General features: G+C 44.7%; 4 protein-coding genes across 4 annotated transcripts; 2 read left to right on the top strand and 2 right to left on the bottom strand.

Annotated features, from left to right (window-relative positions):
* Positions 1–2,958: 2,958 nt before the first annotated feature.
* On the bottom strand, positions 2,959–4,653 carry DCS_00241 (uncharacterized protein; the record flags this gene model as incomplete). The annotated part of the gene is made up of 1 exon (XM_040797580.1): positions 2,959–4,653. One exon carries the CDS (start codon positions 4,651–4,653, stop codon positions 2,959–2,961), a length of 1,695 nt encoding a protein of 564 aa, XP_040658463.1.
* An 8,872-nt stretch (positions 4,654–13,525) lies between these two features.
* Positions 13,526–14,878, top strand: DCS_00240 (putative translation releasing factor RF-1; the record flags this gene model as incomplete). Its single annotated transcript, XM_040797579.1, has 3 exons — positions 13,526–13,574; positions 13,893–14,581; positions 14,627–14,878. 3 exons carry the CDS (start codon positions 13,526–13,528, stop codon positions 14,876–14,878), a joined length of 990 nt encoding a protein of 329 aa, XP_040658462.1.
* Positions 14,879–15,332: 454 nt separating this feature from the next.
* On the bottom strand, positions 15,333–15,662 carry DCS_00239 (uncharacterized protein; the record flags this gene model as incomplete). The annotated part of the gene is made up of 1 exon (XM_040797578.1): positions 15,333–15,662. One exon carries the CDS (start codon positions 15,660–15,662, stop codon positions 15,333–15,335), a length of 330 nt encoding a protein of 109 aa, XP_040658461.1.
* A 4,239-nt stretch (positions 15,663–19,901) lies between these two features.
* On the top strand, positions 19,902–21,361 carry DCS_00238 (uncharacterized protein; the record flags this gene model as incomplete). Its single annotated transcript, XM_040797577.1, has 3 exons — positions 19,902–19,910; positions 19,951–20,491; positions 20,682–21,361. 3 exons carry the CDS (start codon positions 19,902–19,904, stop codon positions 21,359–21,361), a joined length of 1,230 nt encoding a protein of 409 aa, XP_040658460.1.
* Positions 21,362–22,419: the final 1,058 nt, after the last annotated feature.

Genomic DNA, 22,419 nt, shown 5'->3' with positions numbered 1-22,419 from the left:
AAGATCTAGCATATGCATTTATTCGAGTTATTGCAAGCCAGTACGGCCTACCCAAGAAACTTATCTCGGATCGAGATAAGCTATTTACGTTACGTTTCTGGAAAAGCCTAATGCAATAACTAGGAGTAACCCACTCTCTTTCAACGGCATTCTACCCTTAAACGGACGGTCAAACGGAACAACTAAACCAAACACTCGAACAATACCTACAAAGCTATGTTAATTACGAACAAAACAACTAGGTGGAACTACTACCAACAGTACAATGGGCTTATAATAGCTCCGGTAACGAACAAATTAGTATGTTACTATTTTAAAGCAAACTACGGCTATAATCCTAGCCTAGAAATACACCAAACTCAACTGGATAACCCTACGGCTACGATATATGCTATGCATCTTAAGGAAATACATAGCCACCTATAGATAGAATGGATTACCCTACAAAACAGGATAAAGCACTACGCAGATAAAAAGAGATTAGAAGGACTAACTCTAAAGGAGGGAGATAAAGTATATCTTCTCCAACAACATATTAAAACAAAAAGACCAAGTGATAAGCTTGACTGGAAGAAACTAGGACTATTTAAAATTGAAAAGAAAATATTAGAAACCAGCTACCGACTATTACTACCTTGCACAATGAGGATGCACCTAATATTTTATATCTCGTTACTTAAACCAGTACCAGAAAGCGCAAAGCTTGAAACACAGATCGAAGTCGAAGATAACCAGGAATATGAAGTTGAACGAATCCTAAATACTAGGAAAGGTTAGTATGGAAACGAATACCTAGTCAAATGGAAAGGTTACCTACACTCGGAAAATACCTAGGAACCTAGGTTACACCTGAACCACTACCAACAGCTAATACACCAGTATCACAAGAAGTAACTCCCTCGGGTATATTAAGTAAGGGACCAAGATCCTGTAAGTCAGGACCTAAGCCAAAGGATGACCAGTCCGCGTTGTTGGGAACACCTATCGACTGGAGGTTATGGATAACCCGGCCCTCTTAGGACTCTAAGGCAGGAAGGATACTATCCTCCTTATCTAATTCTCGCAAACCCCGGCGGAATAACTTGGAGCTTCTCTCCTTTGTCTTCTTCCTTATTTTTCGAATCCGGCTAAGACGACTAGCTGTAGTTGCCAATTGGGACTATAACTTGGATAACTGCATTTAAAGGGATATAATCTCATCCCCTGCCTTCTCCTTATTGGCATTAAGCTTTCGCTGCTGGGCAATCAAACGGTTTACTATTTAGAAACGAGTCAATAACCTATAAAATATATAAAAGCACAATACCTACAGGATGACGCTACTAAGGTACCATTATAAGAACAACCCCGCCGTACACACTCGGAACAGCGCGAATTATTCTCTATTATACAACAAGGCAGGTCCCGTCGGAAACAAAAAGTACAAGGCATATCGGCAAGGGAACCGTTTAACTCGATAAGGGTCGTAAGTTCAAGGCGCTCTATCGATTTCCGGCTACGAGTCGTAGCTATACAATCCGACATATTGTTAGTATTTCGAACAAAGAACCATAGGTAAAGACTAGTAGAAAGAGGGGTAGGTAACTATACTTATGGCCTTGGGACAAGGCCAGGGGAGGAGGAGAATAATGTTACGAACCAATATGCATGCAGGCTATAACTAAGGACGACAGGGCCAGGGACAAGAAGAGTCAGGTACATATAGCAGAAGTAGTACGTATACAAGAGGGGTTATGTACGCGGTCACGTATTATACGGTAAGACATACACAAGAGGGGTTATATATGCGGTTACGTGATATACGGTAAGTGGATTACTTGGATTACCGTAAGCCGCGTGAGCCAGGATTACTTGGATTACCGTAAGCCGCGTGAGCCAGGCTTACTTAGATTACGGTAAACGGCGTAATCCAGTAAAGAGCAATAAGGGAACGAATAAATATATATAGGACAGTCTTTACCCTTAGCTAAATAGTTAGTTCCTTATTAATGAATCTAAGCAATTACCTTGTGATTGAGAAGACTTTAAAGCTTCTTAACGGACTCTTACGAGACATACTGTTTACGGTAAGCCTGACTTACCACCTAAGTGACAGAACTCTTAGGACGCTTTAAGCATCCGTTACATCCGATTGTCGTATATGGATGCATACAAGCAACTAGTAGAGTAGTAGTTGACGTTCTGTAACCTGTCCCTGCGATTGTAGATATTATTGCGACGTTGGGTAGCCGACGAGACGTTGTACTACTTATTATACTTATTTTATATAGATGTATACAATCCATATAGGGAATAGTACTTGTACTATTTCCCTATTTTTTTAAGTTGGTAGTGCGAGGTTATCTTCTTGCAATTTGGGTGCGCAAGAGGAGGGGTAGTGGAAGTATATCGCACGGACCAGGGAATCAATCAAGCTGTTAGTAACAGCATAAGGGGGACCAGTTAGTAACTGGATAAGAGTGCAAACTTGGTAGTACCAAATTATACAAACGAATGCGATTATATTTCAAAAGAGAAACTATTCTAAGGGAATGGCTACTGCCTTATATAGGTGTAGAAGTATAGTAAAGACTGTTCCAGCTTATTCCATAAGGTTCCAGCTTATTCCATAAGTAGGGTAAGCAACATTCCGGCTTATTCCAAGGAGTTCCAGTACATTCCATAAGTGGGGTATGGAATATTCTAGAATATTCTAGAATGTTCTAGAGCGTTCTGTACTATACCTAATTAGGCAAGTATCTTTAACAATAGTTTAGAGAAATAGTATGTTGTATACTATTAGTCAGCTCTGTATACTTACTTATACTCTCAGTATAGTATAGTATATCTGCCAGCAGTAGTACTTCTGACAGTTGCTACTGGTAGTAGCAATAATAGGATAGTATCCTATTTGGGTAGTCTTACTAGTATAAATCCTAGTATTTTAACACCCCCTCTATTTAGCTAGTATGACTACTGCTAAATAGGGATCCCTTGGAGACCTAGTAGGCCAAGGTAGCGTTGGAAGAGATCAGCAGTAAGGGCCTTAGTAAGACCATCGGCAGGCATAGACTTAGTGTTCAGGTAACTGATTTTGGCTAGCCCATTGGTTGCTTCTTGCCGAATATACCGGAACTTTAGCAGTGTATGCTTTGTTCGGTTATGCTGATTGGGATTGTTGGCGTTAGAGATAGATCCGTTGTTATCGCACAGAAGTGGGATAGGTTTTTTAAGGCCTTTGTCGATTTCTGTAAATAGACCGTCTAGCCATTTAAGTTCCCGAATCGCTTCCAGTAGGGCATCCGATTCTGCCTCTACAGTAGAAAGAGCAATAGTACTAGCCCTTTTTGATTTCCAGCAGATTGGTCCGCCTGCTAGGGTAAAGAGGTACCCATAGGTAGACTTAGAAGAATCCAAGTCACCTGCAAAGTCGCTATCGGAATATCCTGATAGATTGGGTGTTGTTGACTTAGACCAATAGCATATAGCTAGGTCTGTAGTTCCTTTTAGATATCGAAGAAGGTTCTTGCCGGCTGATAGCTGCAGACTAGTAGCCTGATGCATATACCGAGATAGCCATTGGATTGCAAAGGCTATATCTGGTCGGGTCAGTAGCATAAGGTACATTAGAGTCCCTACTATCTGTTGGTATACCAGTTGGTCGGTTGCGGACAAGGGAGTAAGAGGCGTTGCAGTAGCCTGCTTGAGTACTCCTGGCTGTAGTGGTATTGCTACTGCCTTGGCCTCCTTTAACCCAAATCGGGATAGGGCTTCCTCAATATACCCTTTTTGGCTAAGGGTAATACCCTTAGTTGTTCGACTGATTTGTACGCCTAGGAAGAAGGCGGCCTGTCCGCGGTCTTCGATTGGGTAAACCTTATGTAGTTGTTGCTTTAACTTGTTAATGTATGTAAGGTTTGGTCCAATAAGTAGGCAGTCGTCGACATGGCTAACTATGTAAGTACTAGTAGTACTATTATAGTAGATAGCCGGATCAGATACAAGAGGGCTGTATCCGTATTGTTGTAGCAGTTTGGCAAGTGCCTCCTGCCATTCTCTAGGTCCTTGTTTTAGGCCGTAGAGTGCCTTTTTCAAAAGGATGCCTTGTTTGACTGCCGGATTGTAGCCTAGCTTAGCTAGTAGCTTAGCTAAATTATTAGTCTTATTAAGACTAATAAATGCTTCCAGTCCCTCAGGGATTTCAAGATAATTGACTTCAGGTAGCTCACTATTTAGGAAAGCACCAATAAAGTCAATCTGTTCGACGTACCAGTTGTTCTGGGCAGCTAGGGCTAGTAGTATCCTCCAGGTAGGTGGAATACTAGTAGTTGCAAAAGTCTCTAGGTAATCGAGGCCTTCAATTTGCATAAATCCCTTAGCTACTAGTCGTGCCTTGAATTTAATAGGGTTGTTCTGCTGATCCTTTTTGACTCGTAGTACAAGTCGGCTTTTTAGAAGTCGTCTGCCAGTTGGTATTTCTTGAAGGGGGATAAAATAGAATACCCCTGCCTGGATAAGCTGCTGGAATTCCGAGAATATAGCACTTATCCACTGGTCTTTGTTGTCTAACTTAAGTACCTGTTTCCAGTTAGTAGGCTCGCTACTATTTAGTAGTTGCTTGGCCTTAGCTTGGTAGCATAGGTCCTGGATCCAATACGCTAGGTTAAGATCCATTGGGTCAGGGTTGTCTTCTGGTTCTGGTGCATCTGGAAGAGAGGTATCTGGTAGATCCTCTATTGGCTGGGCCAGGACCCCCTCTGTTGTACTAGTCCTAGTAGGACTAGTTGGTCCGTTGGCTCCTTGCAACCTACTGGTCCTAGTAGGACTAGTAGGTCTACTAGCCCTAGTAGGGCTAGTAGGTCCGTTGGTTCCTTGCAACCTACTGGTCCTAGTAGGACTAGTAGGTCCGTTGGCCCCCTCTGTCTCCCTAGGTGTTAGGGGACTAGAGGTGTTTTGCGAGATATAGTCTTCTATCTCAATTTCCCCCTCTGACTCTAGTTCTTGGAGACTAGGACTTGGTAGTCGTTGAAGTCCTTGGGAGATAGGGCCTATACCTTCTAGGATTTTCAGGAAAGTGGTTTTTGTAACTGCCCTCCTAGAAGGTATATACACAAGGTATGTTTTTGAACCTAGCGTTGCTAGTAGCCTTGCTGGTTCTGTGCGTTGTGCTAATTTAGCACTTTGAATCCGTTTCTGATGTGGGATCAGGACTTCGCAGTGGGCACCAATAGCCTTATAGGCTGTAAGGTTTGGTGGTGTTTTTAGCCCTTGTAATTCCTGCTTAAGCAATTGGTAGGGGCTTAAATCCCTGTTGGTAATTGCAGTATAGTTAACTAGGTTGACTATAGCAGGAAGTATAGCAGACCAGAGGAAAAGTGGGAGGCCGGCCCAGATTATTGTTGCGCGTAGTCGGTCCAGAATAACTCGTATAGACCGTTCGGCAAGTCCGTTTTGTTCGGGGGTGTACGGGCAAGACGTATCGAATAGTATTCCTTCGGTACCCAACCAGTCCTGAAGCAATGTGTTGATTTCAGGTCCTCCATCATAAAATAACCTTTTTGGGTAACGGTTATAGTGTGTTTTTAGGCTTTGGAAGAAGTTCTTTATAGCCTGGAGAACTGTTGGTCCTTCCTTATTAGGTAAGATATATACCCAACGGAATCGGGATTTTCGATCGATAAGTATTAGTCCAATGGATTTTCGGTCGTAGGATATAGGTTTAATCCCAAATGTATCCCCTTCGATAGAATCAAGTACACAGTCTGGATCCTCGATTGGATCTTTTGACTGTCGTCTGGTAGATTTTGCCCGTATGCAAGCAATGCATTGAAAATCGGTAGCCTTAATAGACGAGAAGTCAGGCAGCCCGCTAGTAATTTTACTAGTCTTTTTCAAAAGTGGCAGACTAATGTGTCCTAATCGGATGTGCCAGATGCCTGCTTGTTGCAATAGTCCTTGGTAAGACTGGTTGCTGGATTCCGAACTAGTAGTCGGAATAGCCTGTTCCTCGGTACTAACAGTGGGGACTGCCAGTAGGTCTGTTGCCTCTATAGGGATTGGGTCCTCTATAGGGTCTTTGTATAGGGTAGCCTTAGTAAGGTCCCTTGATCCAGCCGAACTAGTAGTTGGGCTAGGATCTAGTCCTGGTATAGGTACTTGACTAGGTACCGACCTAGGTGTAGATCTAGGCACCGGACTAGGCACCGATCTAGGTGCCGGACTAAGCACCGATCTAGGTGCCGGACTAGGCACCGATCTAGGTGCCGGACTAGGCACCGATCTAGGTGCCGGACTAGGCACCGATCTAGGTGCCGGACTAGGCACCGATCTAGGTGCCGGACTAGGCACCGATCTAGGTGCCGTCCAGTCTTCTGCCTCGTTGGCCCAGGAAGGTGGTTGCGAAGGAATTTCCACTGTTATTCCGTAGCTACTATAGTAGCTAAAGTGGGCTGAGTCTGATTTGCTCAGATAGGGCGTATCTTGGCCTTCTTGTTGTAAGAAGAAGCCGTGCCTCTGGAAGTCGAGTAGGCCACATACTTGTCGGTTCGAGTTGTATAGGGATTCCTTAATAAGTGTTCCCCCTGATCCGTAGTGGCGGATTCCACTAATAATATTGACTTCCATTTTCGGAATATATAGTGCATCTTGTAGTACAAGAGTACTATAGGTTGGTGGATCGGTATTAATTAATACCGTAAATTCTGCATTTCCAATTCCACTAGGGTAGATTGGACCACCTCCAGTTGTAATTAGTTGTGCCTGGGATTTTGTAATTGGTCGGAAGGTTGTAAACTTAGACCGATTATTTACCAAATGGCAGGTTGAGCCAGTATCGTAGAGTAGGCCCATGTGGTATATATCAGCGTTAGTAACGTTATATAGTGTACCAATATTACCTAAGTTAGGTAATATTTCCAATTCTTCTGTACAGTTAGAATCGGTATCTAATTCCTGGTAGGAATAAGATAAATCCATACAGCTAGCGGCTAGACTGTAGTTACTAACTAGGAAACTAGTAGTATCCTTTGGTTGGTTGGTCGATTGGTTGGATTTCTTTTTATCAGTTTGGCTTAACTGGTCAGATTTCTTTTTATCGGTTTGATTCGATTTAATGAATTTCCCTTTCTTCTTTTTCTTAGGTACTTGGGAGGCCTTGTGGCTGAATGTATTCGATCCAGTAGTACTAGAGTTTCGATTTTCTTCCAGAAGGTTAACCATAAGGTATTGTAGACCTAGGGTATCTGTTTTAAGTCCTAAGGCTCGGGAAGACTGAATGGTATTACGTTGTATAGTAACCCATTGTGGAAAAACAGGCTTAACTGTTGCAAGGTATCGGTTGGCTTGATCCAGTGGATCAATTGTTACTCCGGCTAGTTGTAGCCTAGTAAGTCGACTGTTAAATTCAGTATTAAATGCCTCGAGTATTCCTTAGTACCCCTTAAATGTAAGGGTGTGGTAAGCGTCGTATAGGTTAGAGCGTTTGGCTTCGTGACCTTCGGAGTATTGTTTTTTCAATAATAGGAAAACCTCAGTTGGGTTTTTAATCCATGCAATAGATGCTAAGGTTTCTTCCGTACAGCTATCCCGTAATAGCATAAGTAAACGGGCCTGATTTCTGCTTGAGAAGTTGGATGCAATTGAAGGTTTATCCAGAAAACTTTCTAGGTCCAGGGCTTGAAGTTGAATTGATAGGGATTGCTCCTATAGCTTGTAATTCTCGGTGCCTTTGAGTTTTGCGTATTCCGGGAATTGGTAGACTTTTTTATTTAACTCGTAGCTGGAGTTAGAATCCTCTGTCTTTGTAATAGTAGTACTATTACTGAGATTGCTAAGAGTTGACTCGATTGTATTTAGTCGATCTTGTATCTGTGGAACAACAGTATTGAGTTGTTGCATAGATTGAGTATGTTGTCGTAAAAGTTTATCGATTTGCGTTTGCTGTACTAGTAGATGTTTTTCGATTTCCGACAGGTTAGTTCCCTGACCTTGATTGGTGGGATCCATTTTCTAGTTAGTAACTAGATTCCGATTTTACCTTACCTACCTAGCTAGTAGTACTAGCAATAGGTCTTCTACTAGTAGTACTAGTAGGAGTTGAAGCTGTAGTTAGATAACCAACAGTTACCAGTAGTACTGGTAAGCAACGTACTAGTAGTACTAGTAGTTGGGGGAGCCGTTGTTTGGTGACCAAGGATTACCAGTAGTACTGGTAAGCAACGTACTAGTAGTACTAGTAGTTGGGGGAGCCGTTTGGTGACCAGGGATTACCAGTAGTACTGGTAGATAACGTACTAGTAGTACTAGTAGTTAGGGGAGCCGTTTGGTGACCAGGGATTACCAGTAGTACTGGTAGATAACTCAGTGAGTTATAGAATTCGACTACAAGTTACCAGTAGTACTGGTATGTAACTTAGTAAGTTGCAGAGGTCGATTCGAAGGTTACCAGTAGTACTGGTATATAACTTAGTAAGTCACAAAGGTCGATCCAAGATTACCAGTAGTACTGGTAGGCAGCTTAGTAAGCTGCAGAGATCGATCCAGGGGGATTGATTGTAGTCCTTCCGGGCTCATAACCTCTTGCAATTTGGGTGCGCAAGAGGAGGGGTAGTGGAAGTATATCGCACGGACCAGGGAATCAATCAAGCTGTTAGTAACAGCATAAGGGGGACCAGTTAGTAACTGGATAAGAGTGCAAACTTGGTAGTACCAAATTATACAAACGAATGCGATTATATTTCAAAAGAGAAACTATTCTAAGGGAATGGCTACTGCCTTATATAGGTGTAGAAGTATAGTAAAGACTGTTCCAGCTTATTCCATAAGGTTCCAGCTTATTCCATAAGTAGGGTAAGCAACATTCCGGCTTATTCCAAGGAGTTCCAGTACATTCCATAAGTGGGGTATGGAATATTCTAGAATATTCTAGAATGTTCTAGAGCGTTCTGTACTATACCTAATTAGGCAAGTATCTTTAACAATAGTTTAGAGAAATAGTATGTTGTATACTATTAGTCAGCTCTGTATACTTACTTATACTCTCAGTATAGTATAGTATATCTGCCAGCAGTAGTACTTCTGACAGTTGCTACTGGTAGTAGCAATAATAGGATAGTATCCTATTTGGGTAGTCTTACTAGTATAAATCCTAGTATTTTAACATATCTAAGAGCTAGAAAAGTAGGGGGAGGGGGAATACGAGTAGAAGTTCCTAGATATATACCTTTCTTCAGTATAGTTGTTACTACTATATCGATCGGCTAGCCAGGAGTTGTAATTACAATAATTATTGTTGTATTAATACTGTTACAGTATTGGCCTAAGCCCGAACGTATAACATAAGACAAGGGAACGATAGACCTACCAAAAGAGTGCGTATAGAAAAAGAAGCCCTAACGAATAAGTAGTCTTTCTTCCTTCCAGACTTTTAATAAACTTTATTAAGATTCCTAGAGCAGCTACCTAGTGACTCCCTAACAGATACGTACAATTTGCTAAGAGATTGGCTATTAGACAGTTTAGTAAGTATAAATACACTTAGTTAAACTATAGTAGTTTTATACTATAAGTAGTATAGTAGATATATTACTAGTTATATCGAACTATTTACTAGCCAAAGAGGCCAATGCAAGCTATAACAGCCGGCCAACAACAGAAAGACCATTACTAGGCTAGATTAATAATCTAATAACAAGGTTATTAACGTCGTTTAGTTAACCTAGTATAGCAACTAACAATAAGATATTCCCTTTCTAGAGTATGCATAAGACTAGTATGAATCCTTATCTTATTAAAATTAGTAGGAATCGTATTTGTTAAAATACTGGTATTTATACTAGTAAGACTACCCAAATAGGATACTATCCTATTGTTACTAGTAGTACTACTACTAGTAAAGATGCTATACTATACTGCGAGTATTAGTAAGTATGTCGAGTTGACTAATAGTATACAATATACTACTCCGAACTATAACTCGGAACGACTGACGGCAGTACTACTGCCGGCTAACTCACTACTATAATACAACTTGTATACGTAGTAGCCAGTCGACTACAGGAGCCAATTGATCGGAATAACAATTGCCGCTCTCCCAATCGCTACTAGCTATTGCCAGCCCACAGTACTACTGCGGGCAATCAAACCATTATGCGACCGAAACGGCGATCAAACTATTGTGCGACCAAACGGGCAATCAAACCACTGTACGATCAAACGGGCGATCAAACTATAGTATGACTGCGCAAGCTACAATCTGAACCTACAAGGTCTTGCAATTTGGATGCGCAAGAGGAGGGGTAGTGGAAGTATATCGCACGGACCAGGGAATCAATCAGGCTGTTAGTAACAGCATAAGGGGTGCCAGTTAGTAACTGGGCAAGAGTGCACAATTGGTAGTACCGAATTATACAAACGAATGCGATTTTTCTTCTACTTAAAGTGCAAGGGAAGTACGGCTATTTTATGCCTACAGAGTAGTACCGTGTAGGTCCAGATTGTGGCTGCGCAGTTACACCATAGTTTGATCGTCCGTTTGGTCGCACAATGGTTTAATTGCCCATTCGGTCGCACAATGGTTTGATCGCCCATTTGGTCGCACAATGGTTTGATCGCCGTTTCGGTCGCACAATAGTTTGATTGCCCGCAGTAGTACTGTGGGCTGGCAATAGCTAGTAGCGACTGGGAGAGCGGCAATTGTCATTCCGATCAATTGGCTCCTGTGGTCGACTGGCTACTACGTATACAAGTTGTATTGTAGTAGTGAGTTGGCCGGCAGTAGTACTGCCGTCAGTCGTTCCGAGTGGTAGTTCGGAGAAGTAGTATGTTGTATACTATTGGTCAACTCGGTATGCTTACTAATACTCGCAGTATAGTACAGCATCTTTACTAGTAGTAGTACTACTAGTAACAATAGGATAGTATCCTATTTGGGTAGTCTTACTAGTATAAATACCAGTATTTTAACACAAGGTACTACTCTGTAGGCATAAATAGCCGTACTTCCCCTGCACTTTAGTTAGAAGAATAATCGCATTCGTTTGTATAACTCGGTACTACCAATTGTACACTCTTGCCTAGTTACTAACTGGTACCCCTTATGCTATTACTAACAGCTTGATTAATTCCCTGGTCCGTACGATATACTTCCACTACCCCCTCCTCTTATGCATACAAATTGCAAGAGTATTAACTGTATATACTTCTAACTAATTGCTGGAGAGTAGGCTATCCAACCTTATTATATCCGTACAATTATATAAGTTTTTAAATCCTTAGTATCCCCTGTAAATACTTTTAACCAATTGCTAGGATATACGCTATCTAACTTTAATATATCCCTACAATTATATAAGTTTTTTAAATCCTTTGTATCCTCTGTATACTTCTAATTATTGCTGGAATGTATACTATCCAACCTTATTCTATCCGTACAATAATATAAGATTTTTAAATCCTTTGTATCCCCTGTATACTTTTAACTAACTGCTAGAACGTAGGCTATCTAACCTTATTCTCTTTATATAACTATATAAGATTTTTAAATTCTTTGTATTCCCTATATATACTACTAACTAATTACTAAAATGTAGGCTATCCAATCTTATTCTACTTTTACGATTATATAATATTTTTAAATTCTTTGTAGTCCCTGTATATACTTCTAACTAATTGCTGGAGTATAGGCTATCCAACCTTATTCTATCCGTATAATTATATAAGATTTTAAATTCTTCGTATCCCCTGTATATACTTCTAACTAATTGCTGGAATATAGGCTATCTAACTTTATTCTACTCGTACGATTATATAAGAGTTTTAAACCCTTTGCATCCTCTTTATACTTCTAACTAATTACTAGATTGTAGGCTATCTAACCTTATTCTACCCGTACGATTATATAAGATTTTAAATCCTTCGTATCTCCTATATATACTTCTATCTAATTGCTGGAATGGAGGCTATCCAACCTTATTCTATCCGTACGATTATTTAAGATTTTTAAATCCTTTTCTGATTAGCTAACCCTATACGTTAGCCCCCCCCACCCAAGACGTACACCCTCCAAGTCGTACACCCCCTAAGACGGGCACCTCCTAAGACGGGCACTCCCTAAGATAGGCGCCCTATTTAGCTCCTTTACATCTATTAACCTAATGCATTACAACTGCGTTTATCTCGTACAGTTTAACTTTAATCGATTTAAAAAAAACCTATAATATCCCCTATGCCTAGGCTACTTACTAATACCGAAGAAGCAGTCCAGATAGTATTATAGTCTTAACTCCGGAAGGGAGCTATATTATGGTCTTGGGCTTTACCTAAGTACAATCGTTAAGAAGAGCAGTAACGGCTCTTATAAGCGTAGCTAATTCATAAAGCGTTAGCTTTATCAATATGTAACCCTTTTGCTAGATGCAATAAGGGGGCGCTGCATAGCGCAACGGCTAGTAGTATAGCTACTGCTTAAGCCCTTCTGGGGTTAGGCCGTAATAGATAGCTCTATATCCTATTTAAAACGTACTAATGCAGCTATAAGCTGCCTGTTAGTATAGAGTTCCGCGTTAAACGCTCCGACGCCAATTACATAGCCTTCCAATTTAAGGTTCAAAAGAAATATTATTCCGGCTCTCTAAGGATTAAGAAAAGTATATATGCAATTGGGTCCTTACCGAAGGTACGTTAGGGCTACCGCCTTTATAGATAGAAACACTAAGTACCAAATATAAGGGCATACAAGCAATAGGACTAACTAGGGAAACCAGAAGGCTAAAAACCTACCATTACGGTATACTAAAGCTAAGTATAACTGGTGCCTTAACTGGAAGCAAATGAGAAGACAGTATAGAATGCAAACTGGTACTAAACATTGGACTAGGGAAGAAACAATACTATATATTAATTGGAATAAAGCTAATAACATTAACCGCTATTATATATAAAAATTGATAAATAAAAGGTCAATGCATAGGCAAAGTAACTCGGATAAGGTTATATAGTTGCAACCTTACGACTGGTTGGGGGATAAGTAGGATGCATTAGTACAAGCTCTAATTTCCTCCCTTCGTACCAATTTAAATTATTAAAAGAGTTCTCTTATTACTACTATAGTTTCCCCTAGAACTAAACTAATAGTAAAGATAATTACTTATCTCTATCTTTTTGTATTGTATAGGTACTTGGCCTTTATGGTAGGGCGTTATAGAGCGTTGGATAAAATTTATATAAGAAGAGAAAACGGCCGTATAAGTAACTAGGAACATTCTGCTTTAATACGGCGTATGCTTATAACAATAGGGAATTAACCCTGCATCCTGCGTAGACGGTAAGGCGTTAAAGAATAGTATAGTATAGCCGGCTAAGGCTAGCGGTTATATTTATTGCCTTACCGTCCCCGAAATCGTTAAGTAGCGCAAGGGAGCTAACTTATCTTTCGCTTACTTCGGTTCATCCTCGCTACGGTACGTAACTTCCGCCTTAATGCGTTAATGCCTTACTGCGTTAGGTCTTAGGTACGATAATCTTTACCTTCGAAGCAAGCCGGCAAACAATGCAACGCAACATCGACCCCCCCTACCCCCTCCACCCGTCGTCCTTATGTAAGCGGCACTATAGACGTACTATAGCTGCGTTGAGGCCCTGCAGTATACGGCTGGGTGCCAGCTTCGCCTCGGCTTAACGGCGTAGTACGCAGCGCGGCGTCGTTACTAAGGCACCGTCCTCAACGTTAACGCTCGCCCCGAGCCTCCTGCAACGGGCAAGATGCCTAGCGGCCGAGCATAACGCCCTTAAGTCGACGCTTGAAGCCTCCTTCGATAGCGCCAAGGCAAAGCGCGTTGGCGAGCTATAACGTATCGTCTCGGCCCTACGGGCGTGGACCGATAGATGCGCTGCCGTTGCCGAGCTCTCGGCCCTAGCTACCGACGGTAAGCAGGATGCCGAGCTTGCGGCTATCGCCCGTAACGAGCTCGCCTCCGAGTTGAGCCGGCTTAAGGCGCTCGAGCGGAAGCTCGCCGCCAGCCTGCAGCCGCATTACGCCTTTACCGACCTGCCCTGCCTTATCGAGTTCCGACCGGGCCCCGGCGGCCTCAAGGGGCGCTACTTTACCAACAGCCTCTTTAAGATATACAGGGCCCTCTGCGCGCGCTGCGGCTACCGCGCTAACGTACTTAAGTACAAGCTCGCCGAGGCCGCCGGCAACCAGTCCTCGCCGGCCGGCGAGCAGCCCCTGCAGGAGGCGGTACTCGAGGTGCTCGACGCCAGCGCTTACGACATCTTCCGCACCGAGGCCGGCATACATTGCGTCCAGCGTATCCCCTCGACCAAGAGCAAGGGTCGCGTCTATACCTTGGCCGTTGCCGTCTGGGTACTGCCCTCGTTCCCCAAGACGGGCGCCGCCAGCTCCGACAACGTCGACGACCCGGAGAGCGACTTTTACCTGCAACCCGACGACGTCCGCAGTAAGACGATGCGCGCCTGCGGCGCCGGCGGCCAGTACGTAAACAAGACGGAGAGCGCTATCCGCATAACGCATGCGCCGACGGGTACCGTTGTGTCTATGCAGGACCACTGGTCGCAGCAGCGCAACCGGGAAGCCGCCTGGAAGGTACTGCGCTTGCGCATCGCCGGCCAGTGCGCCAAGCAGTACTAGCAGGAGGCGGCCCGGCTGCGGAGCAGCATCCTGAGCAAGGCGCAGATAACGCGCGGCGACAAGATACAGACGTATAACTACAACCAGGACCGCTGCACCGACCACCGCGCCGGCCTTAACGTCCACAACCTGCCCGACGTACTCGACGGCGGTAAGACGCTGGACCGCGTTATGGACGCCGCCGGGGAGTGGATGGTCGGCTGGGACCTGGAGGCTATTGTTGCCGAGGAGGAGGAGGCGAGGCAGAAGTAACGGCTAAGCGACGGCGGCGAGACGCTGGACCGCGTTATGGACGCCGCCGGCGAGTGGATGGTTGGCCGGAACCTGGAGGCTATTGTCGCTAAGGAGGAGGCAAGGCAAAAGTAACGGCTAAGCGACGGCGGCGAGACGCTGGACCGCGTTATGGACGCCGCCGGCGAGTGGATGGTTGGCCGGAACCTGGAGGCTATTGTCGCTAAGGAGGAGGCAAGGCAGAAGTAACGGCTAGGCGACGGCGTTAAGCCGGCTGTATATTCTCATCTTAATTCGTACTACCGTAGGCCGTTCCGTACCAGCCGCATAGCCTCGTGTGCGTAACCGTCCTTTGCCCGTCCGACGCCGATGCATGAAAAAGTAAAAATATCTATGCAACTCCTCCGCTTGCGAGTACGAAAGCACGCCGAAGATGCATGCCAAGAAATGACGGGCGCAATGTGCAGGCGCACCCTTATATTAGGCCGCCCAGGACGACCTTGCCGATGCTCGCCACCTCCGTCTTGACGTAGCTCCGGCTGTGCTCCTTAAACTTCTTAACGACGCCGTTAACGATGATCTTGCGCAGCTTGCCGTCGGCCTTGGCGAACAGCTCGGCTACGGGCGTCGTGCACTCGCGGGGCGTCGGGACGAGGGAGAGGAATCGCGTGTAGCAGTCGATGAGCACGTCGCACAGCGTCGCAAACGTCTCGAAAAAGTCGGGCTTAAAGGGCAGCAACGGCGTCAGTAGGTATGTGTACTCCTCGCCGGGGAAGAGCTCCGACTTGGCGGCGGTAAAGTTCATGACGCTCGGCGCACCGCCCGAGGCGCCGGCCGGCGGGAGCTGCTGGCCTTCGTCGGCCGTCACGTCGGCGGCCGACGTCGATCGGCGTATTATTACTACGGCTATCTTTAGCCGGTACCGTACTAGTAGTAGGATAAGCTTAAGGCGCAAACTCTAGGCTATACGTTTACTATTTGCGCTATAACAGTTGTATCCGCAATCGATTTAAACGTCTAAGAAACGGGTAGAATTTTTAAGCATTAGGATAAGGAACGGCGGACTATCTAACTGCGCCTTAATATCCTGAAATTGCTCCCTTTAACGCTTGGTCCTCCTACCTTAGTCCTTATCTATACCGTCTTACCCCCGCGTAAGATTTAGCTCGGGGGCGCTTTATTTTCTAAGAACTAGTCTAAGGATTCCTCTTATACGTTCTCCCTCTCCGTATCCACCCGAAATATCGATAAGTTATGTATCGGTTGTACTGCGGGCTGTATCTTGCAATCCTTAATAAAGTACTGCTTGGATCCGTAGCGTAAATAAGCGCCTTCCTCCTTGCGTGCATTAATTGTACTGCGGGAGACCTAAGTTATACGCTGGCCTAATAACTGCCCTGGGCTGGTCCTTGTTCCTTAGGTTGCTAGGCGACGGCGCCCTACAGTTACTGCATTAATTCCCGTTATCCGTACATTACCGTCCTCGTCCGTTGCGGGTTTTGTTAGGGCCGTTGTGCAGCTATAGCGATTCCGATATTTCTCCTCCAAGGGGTACGATTCAATATCTACCGCAATACTACGGTACATAGTAACGGCCGCCTTATAGCTGTCTCGTAGAATATTGCGTCCAATACTACTATCCCGTATAGTCTTGTTAAGCGCGCAACGTAGCTTGGCGAGTTTAATTTCGTTGGGCTAATTTATCCCCCTAGCTAAAGCTAACTTTTGTTTGAAGCGTACGTAGAATAAGGTAAATGCCTTATTGCTTGCTTGCTCTAGTTGTTCGAGCTCGGTCTGTACTATCTCCGTCCGATAAGGGTCGGCGAAAACGGATTTAAGGTAAGCCAAGAACTATAGCGGGTTGTACTAATACGATGGCCCTGCTTTAAAGAAAGCTATAACGCGGGACTAAATCTTAGGCGCTAAGCACTACTAGATGAATATCCACTGGTCCTTATCGGTACCGATAAACTTACGGTCGGTTACTAACTTATAGGCTATAAGTATCTTCTAGGCTGTAAACGTAGACTTATCTCCATCGTATGGTACCCCTGTCGGTATCGGTTTACGTCGGACTTAGGGGGGCATCGCTAGGCTATTGACGGTTAGGGGCGTCCGTACCGATCCTGGCGTAGTACCGGACTGCGCCTCTCGGGACGCTTAGTGCTGTATTACTGCAGCAACCTACTAGCGTAACTGCTGGATTTCTATAAACCAATCGGGTGGTGGTTAACTAGCGGTAGCATTTTGTTCATTAGGTAGTACGTTGTTGTCCTGTTGATCTATTGTTCAATAGTCTGCGGCCTACTGCTTACCGTAACGAAGGGAGATTTCTTAAATATTATAGAGTTACTAATACTACCTATATCTAGTGGTCGGAAATAGTTGTTAAGAAATCTACGGAATACTAACTTAAGGTACTAGGCATTAGAGTACTTATACTCCAATGCCTGCTTAGTTATAGGATACGAGTTACGTATAGTAATACGTAACTCTGTCCTAGGACATAGCTCTATTAGGCAAAGCCTAATATTATAATACTATCTCTTTTCCATCTATTATTTATCTATATACATATATATTTTACTTTTTTCTATTTTATTTTCCCTATATATACTGCTTATACTTACTTATATTCGTACTCGTACTATACGGCCTAATTCTATTCTTTCCGCTATCCAATCCAATGCAATACAATACAATGTAATACCGTCCAATATAATAATACAGTATACTTACCTATTCTATTTCTTTCTTACCTAATGTAACAATTAAGTTTATTTCTATTTGTATTTCTTATATTGTATACGTAATACCTTATTGTATATATATACTCCCCCCCCCCTCCCCCCTTACTGCCCGTACCCTCCTAGGCCGATTGCCCAATACGGTTAGATTTTATTGTTTTCGCCTATGCGCCTATTCGGCTGCCTAGGGTAGATGCAATACAATTTAAGGCAATCCAAAGTATCCTAATCCAATCCAATCCAATCCAATCCAATATATTTACCTCTTCTATTTATTTCTTACCTAGCGCAATAACTAAATCTATTTCCGTCCGTAACTCTCGTATTGCGTATGCATACCTTGTTTTGTAGTATATTTTTTTTCCTACCGCCCGCAAATACCCTCCCGGGCCGATTACCCAATGCGGCTAGATACAGTTTAATTTGCAAATACTAATACCCCACCCTACGACCCGCCTGTTCGGCCGGCCGCCCGTCAATTCAATCCGACGCGGTGCATTTACCTCGACTATTTATTTCCCGCTCAGCGCAACGACTAAATCCATTTCCGTTTGCGTTTCCCGTATCGCGCACGCACGCCTCGTCCCGTGCGTATTTTTCCCCCGCCGCCCGCGTCCTCCCGGGCCGGTTGCCCGATGCGGTTAGATTCTTATGTTTCGTCGAACAAAAGGTACCGGGGTACCTGCGGGGCCGCGTACCTAAAATTTTCACGTTTCGTCGAAAAACCCACCCAGTATAGGAGCTAGGGCGTAGCTGGAGGGACGGGTCGTTCCGTAGACGACGGGCTACCAATAGAATACTAGCCTCGTCGGCTATTGGCCTTGTACGGTACCTAGTCTTCTTGTGCAATAGTTGTAGCCCTGTTGCTTCTGATATAGATTGTGGTCGCTTCCTTTGCTGCTGTAACTGTAAAAGTCTAAGTTGTTTGTCGATACCAAAAAGGGACTGCCAACTCTGCGACGCACGGTATGCACGGCCAAGTAGTGTACTCATAACTAGGGTCGTACTGCCGGCATAAGACTGGTTGAAAGTCCGATAGCTGTGGTTACTAGCCTCGGCCATAACAATTAGGTCGGCTTCGTCTTCTACCTCTGCTGCTGTAATATCTTGTAGATCAAAGTTTTCCTGATCCTTGGGACTGAATTTCTCCTTTGTAATAGATGCTGCAGCCTGGCGCCACCAGGCAACCTGGAAGGAAGGAATCTCGGCCTGGGTACACGCCTTCTGTAGGCACCGGGAAACAGTAGTATCTCTCCAAACCTGCCCCTTAAGATTAGACCACAAAAAAGGGGATAGTAATGCATTAGGGCTTTGTTGACGAAGGAATACCTGTCGTAACGGCTGTACAATAGCAAGATAGGTAAGAAGTAGATTGCCTATAGGCTGGGGTAAAAAGCGGATATTATCCTTTTGTGCACCAGTTTGCTCAAGACTCTTATGGTACCGTACATAGAGCATAACAGTATTTTCCCATAGTAGAATACTTCGGCGCCGATCCGTATTAGTATACGTTATAGATAGTATCTCAGGGGCCCGTAAGGGAGGACATGGTGAAATATGCATAAGAACAAGCATCCGTTGAAGGAATAGCTGTACTTGTGCCTCATAATTTGCAATAGCACGGGGACAAATTGAACTTCCGGAACCACTAGGGTTATCTTGTATAAATGCCCGTCGTTGGGATGGGTTCTGGAAGATATACTGTAGTAGGACCTGCTCAGTACCGCTTAGTACCTCGGCGTTCCGATTATCGGTACGCCAGTTACTCCCATAGTCCTCAACGTCAAGGTCGTCATATAGCTTCCACGACTCAATAGGTACTATATCCCTCGATCCAAGTAGTAGGTCGTTGTATAGTATTGTATATGCCTGTTGGTATTCTGAGACGATAAGTTGGGAGACTTGGTCGAGACTTAGCCTTATGCCTTGGTAGTCAAAGGCCTGGCCGTTAAGTAGCCAGCGGGCCTGGCTGCGTGAAAAAGCCGATGTGCGTACAGCAAAGAGGTATACCCGCCATTGAAGCATATAACCAATAGGGGTCTCGGCTGCCGCATGGATCATACGTCGACAGAGCTTTTGCAGTAGGGCTGGGATCCCATTTTCGTTATCCTGCTTCTGAAAGCAAACAAAATCAAAGACAAGTAGTTGTGCACACCAGATAAGGGCAGAAAGGTTACTATTATAGTTACCTGGATCTGCCCAAATTGATACCCTTGTATCCCCTAGGCCGTCCCTAGTTAATCCATTCTTTTGGATTGATATCCGGCTAAGCATAGCACAGAAACTTAGGAGTGGGGATGCAAAGGGTACGCTTCCGATTTCCTGATAGATTAATGCAATATATAGCCTTCGTATAGCCTTCTTAACTATAGTATTGTCTTTACCGTTGCTGTTGCTGTTGCTGTTGCTGTTGCCGTTGCTGTTACCGTTGCTGTTACCGTTACTGTTGCCGTTGCTGTTGCTGTTGCTGTTGCTGTTGCTGTTGCCGTTGCTGTTGCTGTTGCTGTTGCTGTTGCTGTTGCTGTTGCTGCTGCTGTTGCTGTTGCCGTTGCTGTTGCTGTTGCCGTTGCTGTTGCTATTGCCGTTGCTATTGCTGTTGCCGTTACCGTTGCTGTTGCTGTTGCTGTTGCTGTTGCCGTTGCTGTTGCTGTTACCGTTGCTGTTGCTGTTGCCGTTGCTGTTGCTGTTGCCGTTGCCGTTGCTGTTGCCGTTACCGTTGCTGTTGCTGTTGCTGTTGCTGTTGCTGTTGCTGTTGCTGCTGCTGTTGCTGTTGCCGTTGCTGTTGCTGTTGCCGTTGCTGTTGCTATTGCCGTTGCTATTGCTGTTGCCGTTGCCGTTGCTGTTGCCGTTACCGTTGCTGTTGCTGTTGCTGTTGCTGTTGCTGACAGTTGCTGGTACAATTGCAGGTGCCGTTACTGTTGCCGGTACCGTTACTGTTGCTGTTGCAGGTGCTGACAGTTGCTGGTACAATTGCAGGTGCCGTTACTGTTGCTGTTGCTGTTGCAAGTGCTGATAGTTGCTGGTACAATTGCAGGTGCCGGTACTGTTACTGTTGCTGTTGCTGTTGCCGTTGACAGTTGCTGGTACAATTGCAGGTGCCGGTACTGTTACTGTTGCTGTTGCTGTTGCTGTTGCCGTTGCTGTTGCTGTTGCCGTTGCTATTATTGTTGCTGTTGCTATTGCTGTTGCTGTTGCTATTGCTGTTGCCGTTGCCGTTGCTGTTGCTGTTGCTGTTGCTGTTGCTGTTGCTGTTGCTGTTGCTGTTGCTGTTGCTGTTGCTGTTGCTGTTGCTGTTGCTGTTGCTGTTGCTGTTGCTGTTGCTGTTGCTGTTGCTGTTGCTGTTGCTGTTGCTGTTGCTGTTGCTGTTGCTGTTGCTGTTGCTGTTGCTGTTGCTGTTGCTGTTGCTGTTGCTGTTGCTGTTGCTGTTGCTGTTGCTGTTGCTGTTGCTGTTGCTGTTGCTGTTGCTGTTGCTGTTGCTGTTGCTGTTGCTGTTGCTGTTGCTGTTGCTGTTGCTGTTGCTGTTGCTGTTGCTGTTGCTGTTGCTGTTGCTGTTGCTGTTGCTGTTGCTGTTGCTGTTGCTGTTGCTGTTGCTGTTGCTGTTGCTGTTGCTGTTGCTGTTGCTGTTGCTGTTGCTGTTGCTGTTGCTGTTGCTGTTGCTGTTGCCGTTACTGTTGCTGTTGCTGTTGCTGTTGCCGTTACTGTTGCTGTTGTTGTTACTGTTGCTGTTGCTGATCCCGATTGCTATTGCTGTTGCTAATTGCTGTTGCTTAGCTACAAGTACCTACTTATACGTTTGCAAGGCAATTGAAACAATCCAATTGAAATAATCCAACTGACCCAAGTACGTACGGATAGATAGAGTACTACTGTACTTACTCCAGTCTACTACAATTGACCCAAGCCAGTCTACTATTGGTCTGGCCCAGCTACCTTGATGGGAATTTTTTTTCAAGCCCCGCCCGCAAACCTACCAACACCAATACACCGCTACTTCCCCCCCCCACCCCCCACCCACCCAACCATTGTCGTACCGAAATTTCCAAAATTCCCGACAAGAAAACTTTTACTGTTGGGGATTGTTTTGCCGCGCCCTGCGCACCCCTACGGCCAATGCGATGTAATATTCGCCGAACAATCTTTTCCGCCCGTACGGTCGTATTTTTCCCGACCCGCGCGGCCGCGTATTGGTTGATCTTTTTGACTGCACCTTTTTGACTCGACGGTCCCGACCGCAAGTACCTTTTCGCGCGCGCGCCCCGCCAAACGGTACCTGCCCCGCTCCGCCCGCGTTAACGCGCCTAGGGTTTCTTTTTGACTGAAAAAGCCGCGCCACATAACGGCTAGATATCATTGCAACTTCGGACTGTTAGGAGTAGTTCTTCGCAATGCCATTGAATAAGGGGAATGATAGGCATAAGTACGTCATAAGACAGGTCGTAGAAATACGCGAGATCTAAGCGGAGTTTGCCCTGCGCGGGTCATTGGAATGAAATGATTTTGGGGAATAGAGTCCAGCAGAGGCTCAGTTTGCTCCTTATACCCAAAGCAGTTCCGCAGCAACAGATTCACCATTGCACCGTTGCCGAACCGCCAGACGCTAGCTAGTTTTCTTTTTCTCTAACCAACGCGTTAGGCGTCTTTGCAGATTCAAATTCATCATAATACAATGTATGTTGTAGTGTAATAGGCCAAGTAGCACAGTACTATAGGCTGACAACCTGTGTTATTATCTTCGCGCACAGGTAACATTGCAGGGGAGTTACAAGTAGGCGCACCTCAACATACTGTAATCGCGTCCATGTCTAGATTGTCGTG

Source organism: Drechmeria coniospora, chromosome 01, assembly GCF_001625195.1.
Source record: "Drechmeria coniospora strain ARSEF 6962 chromosome 01, whole genome shotgun sequence".
Lineage (NCBI taxonomy): Eukaryota > Fungi > Ascomycota > Sordariomycetes > Hypocreales > Ophiocordycipitaceae > Drechmeria > Drechmeria coniospora.
This window is presented reverse-complemented; position numbering and strand designations above follow the sequence as displayed.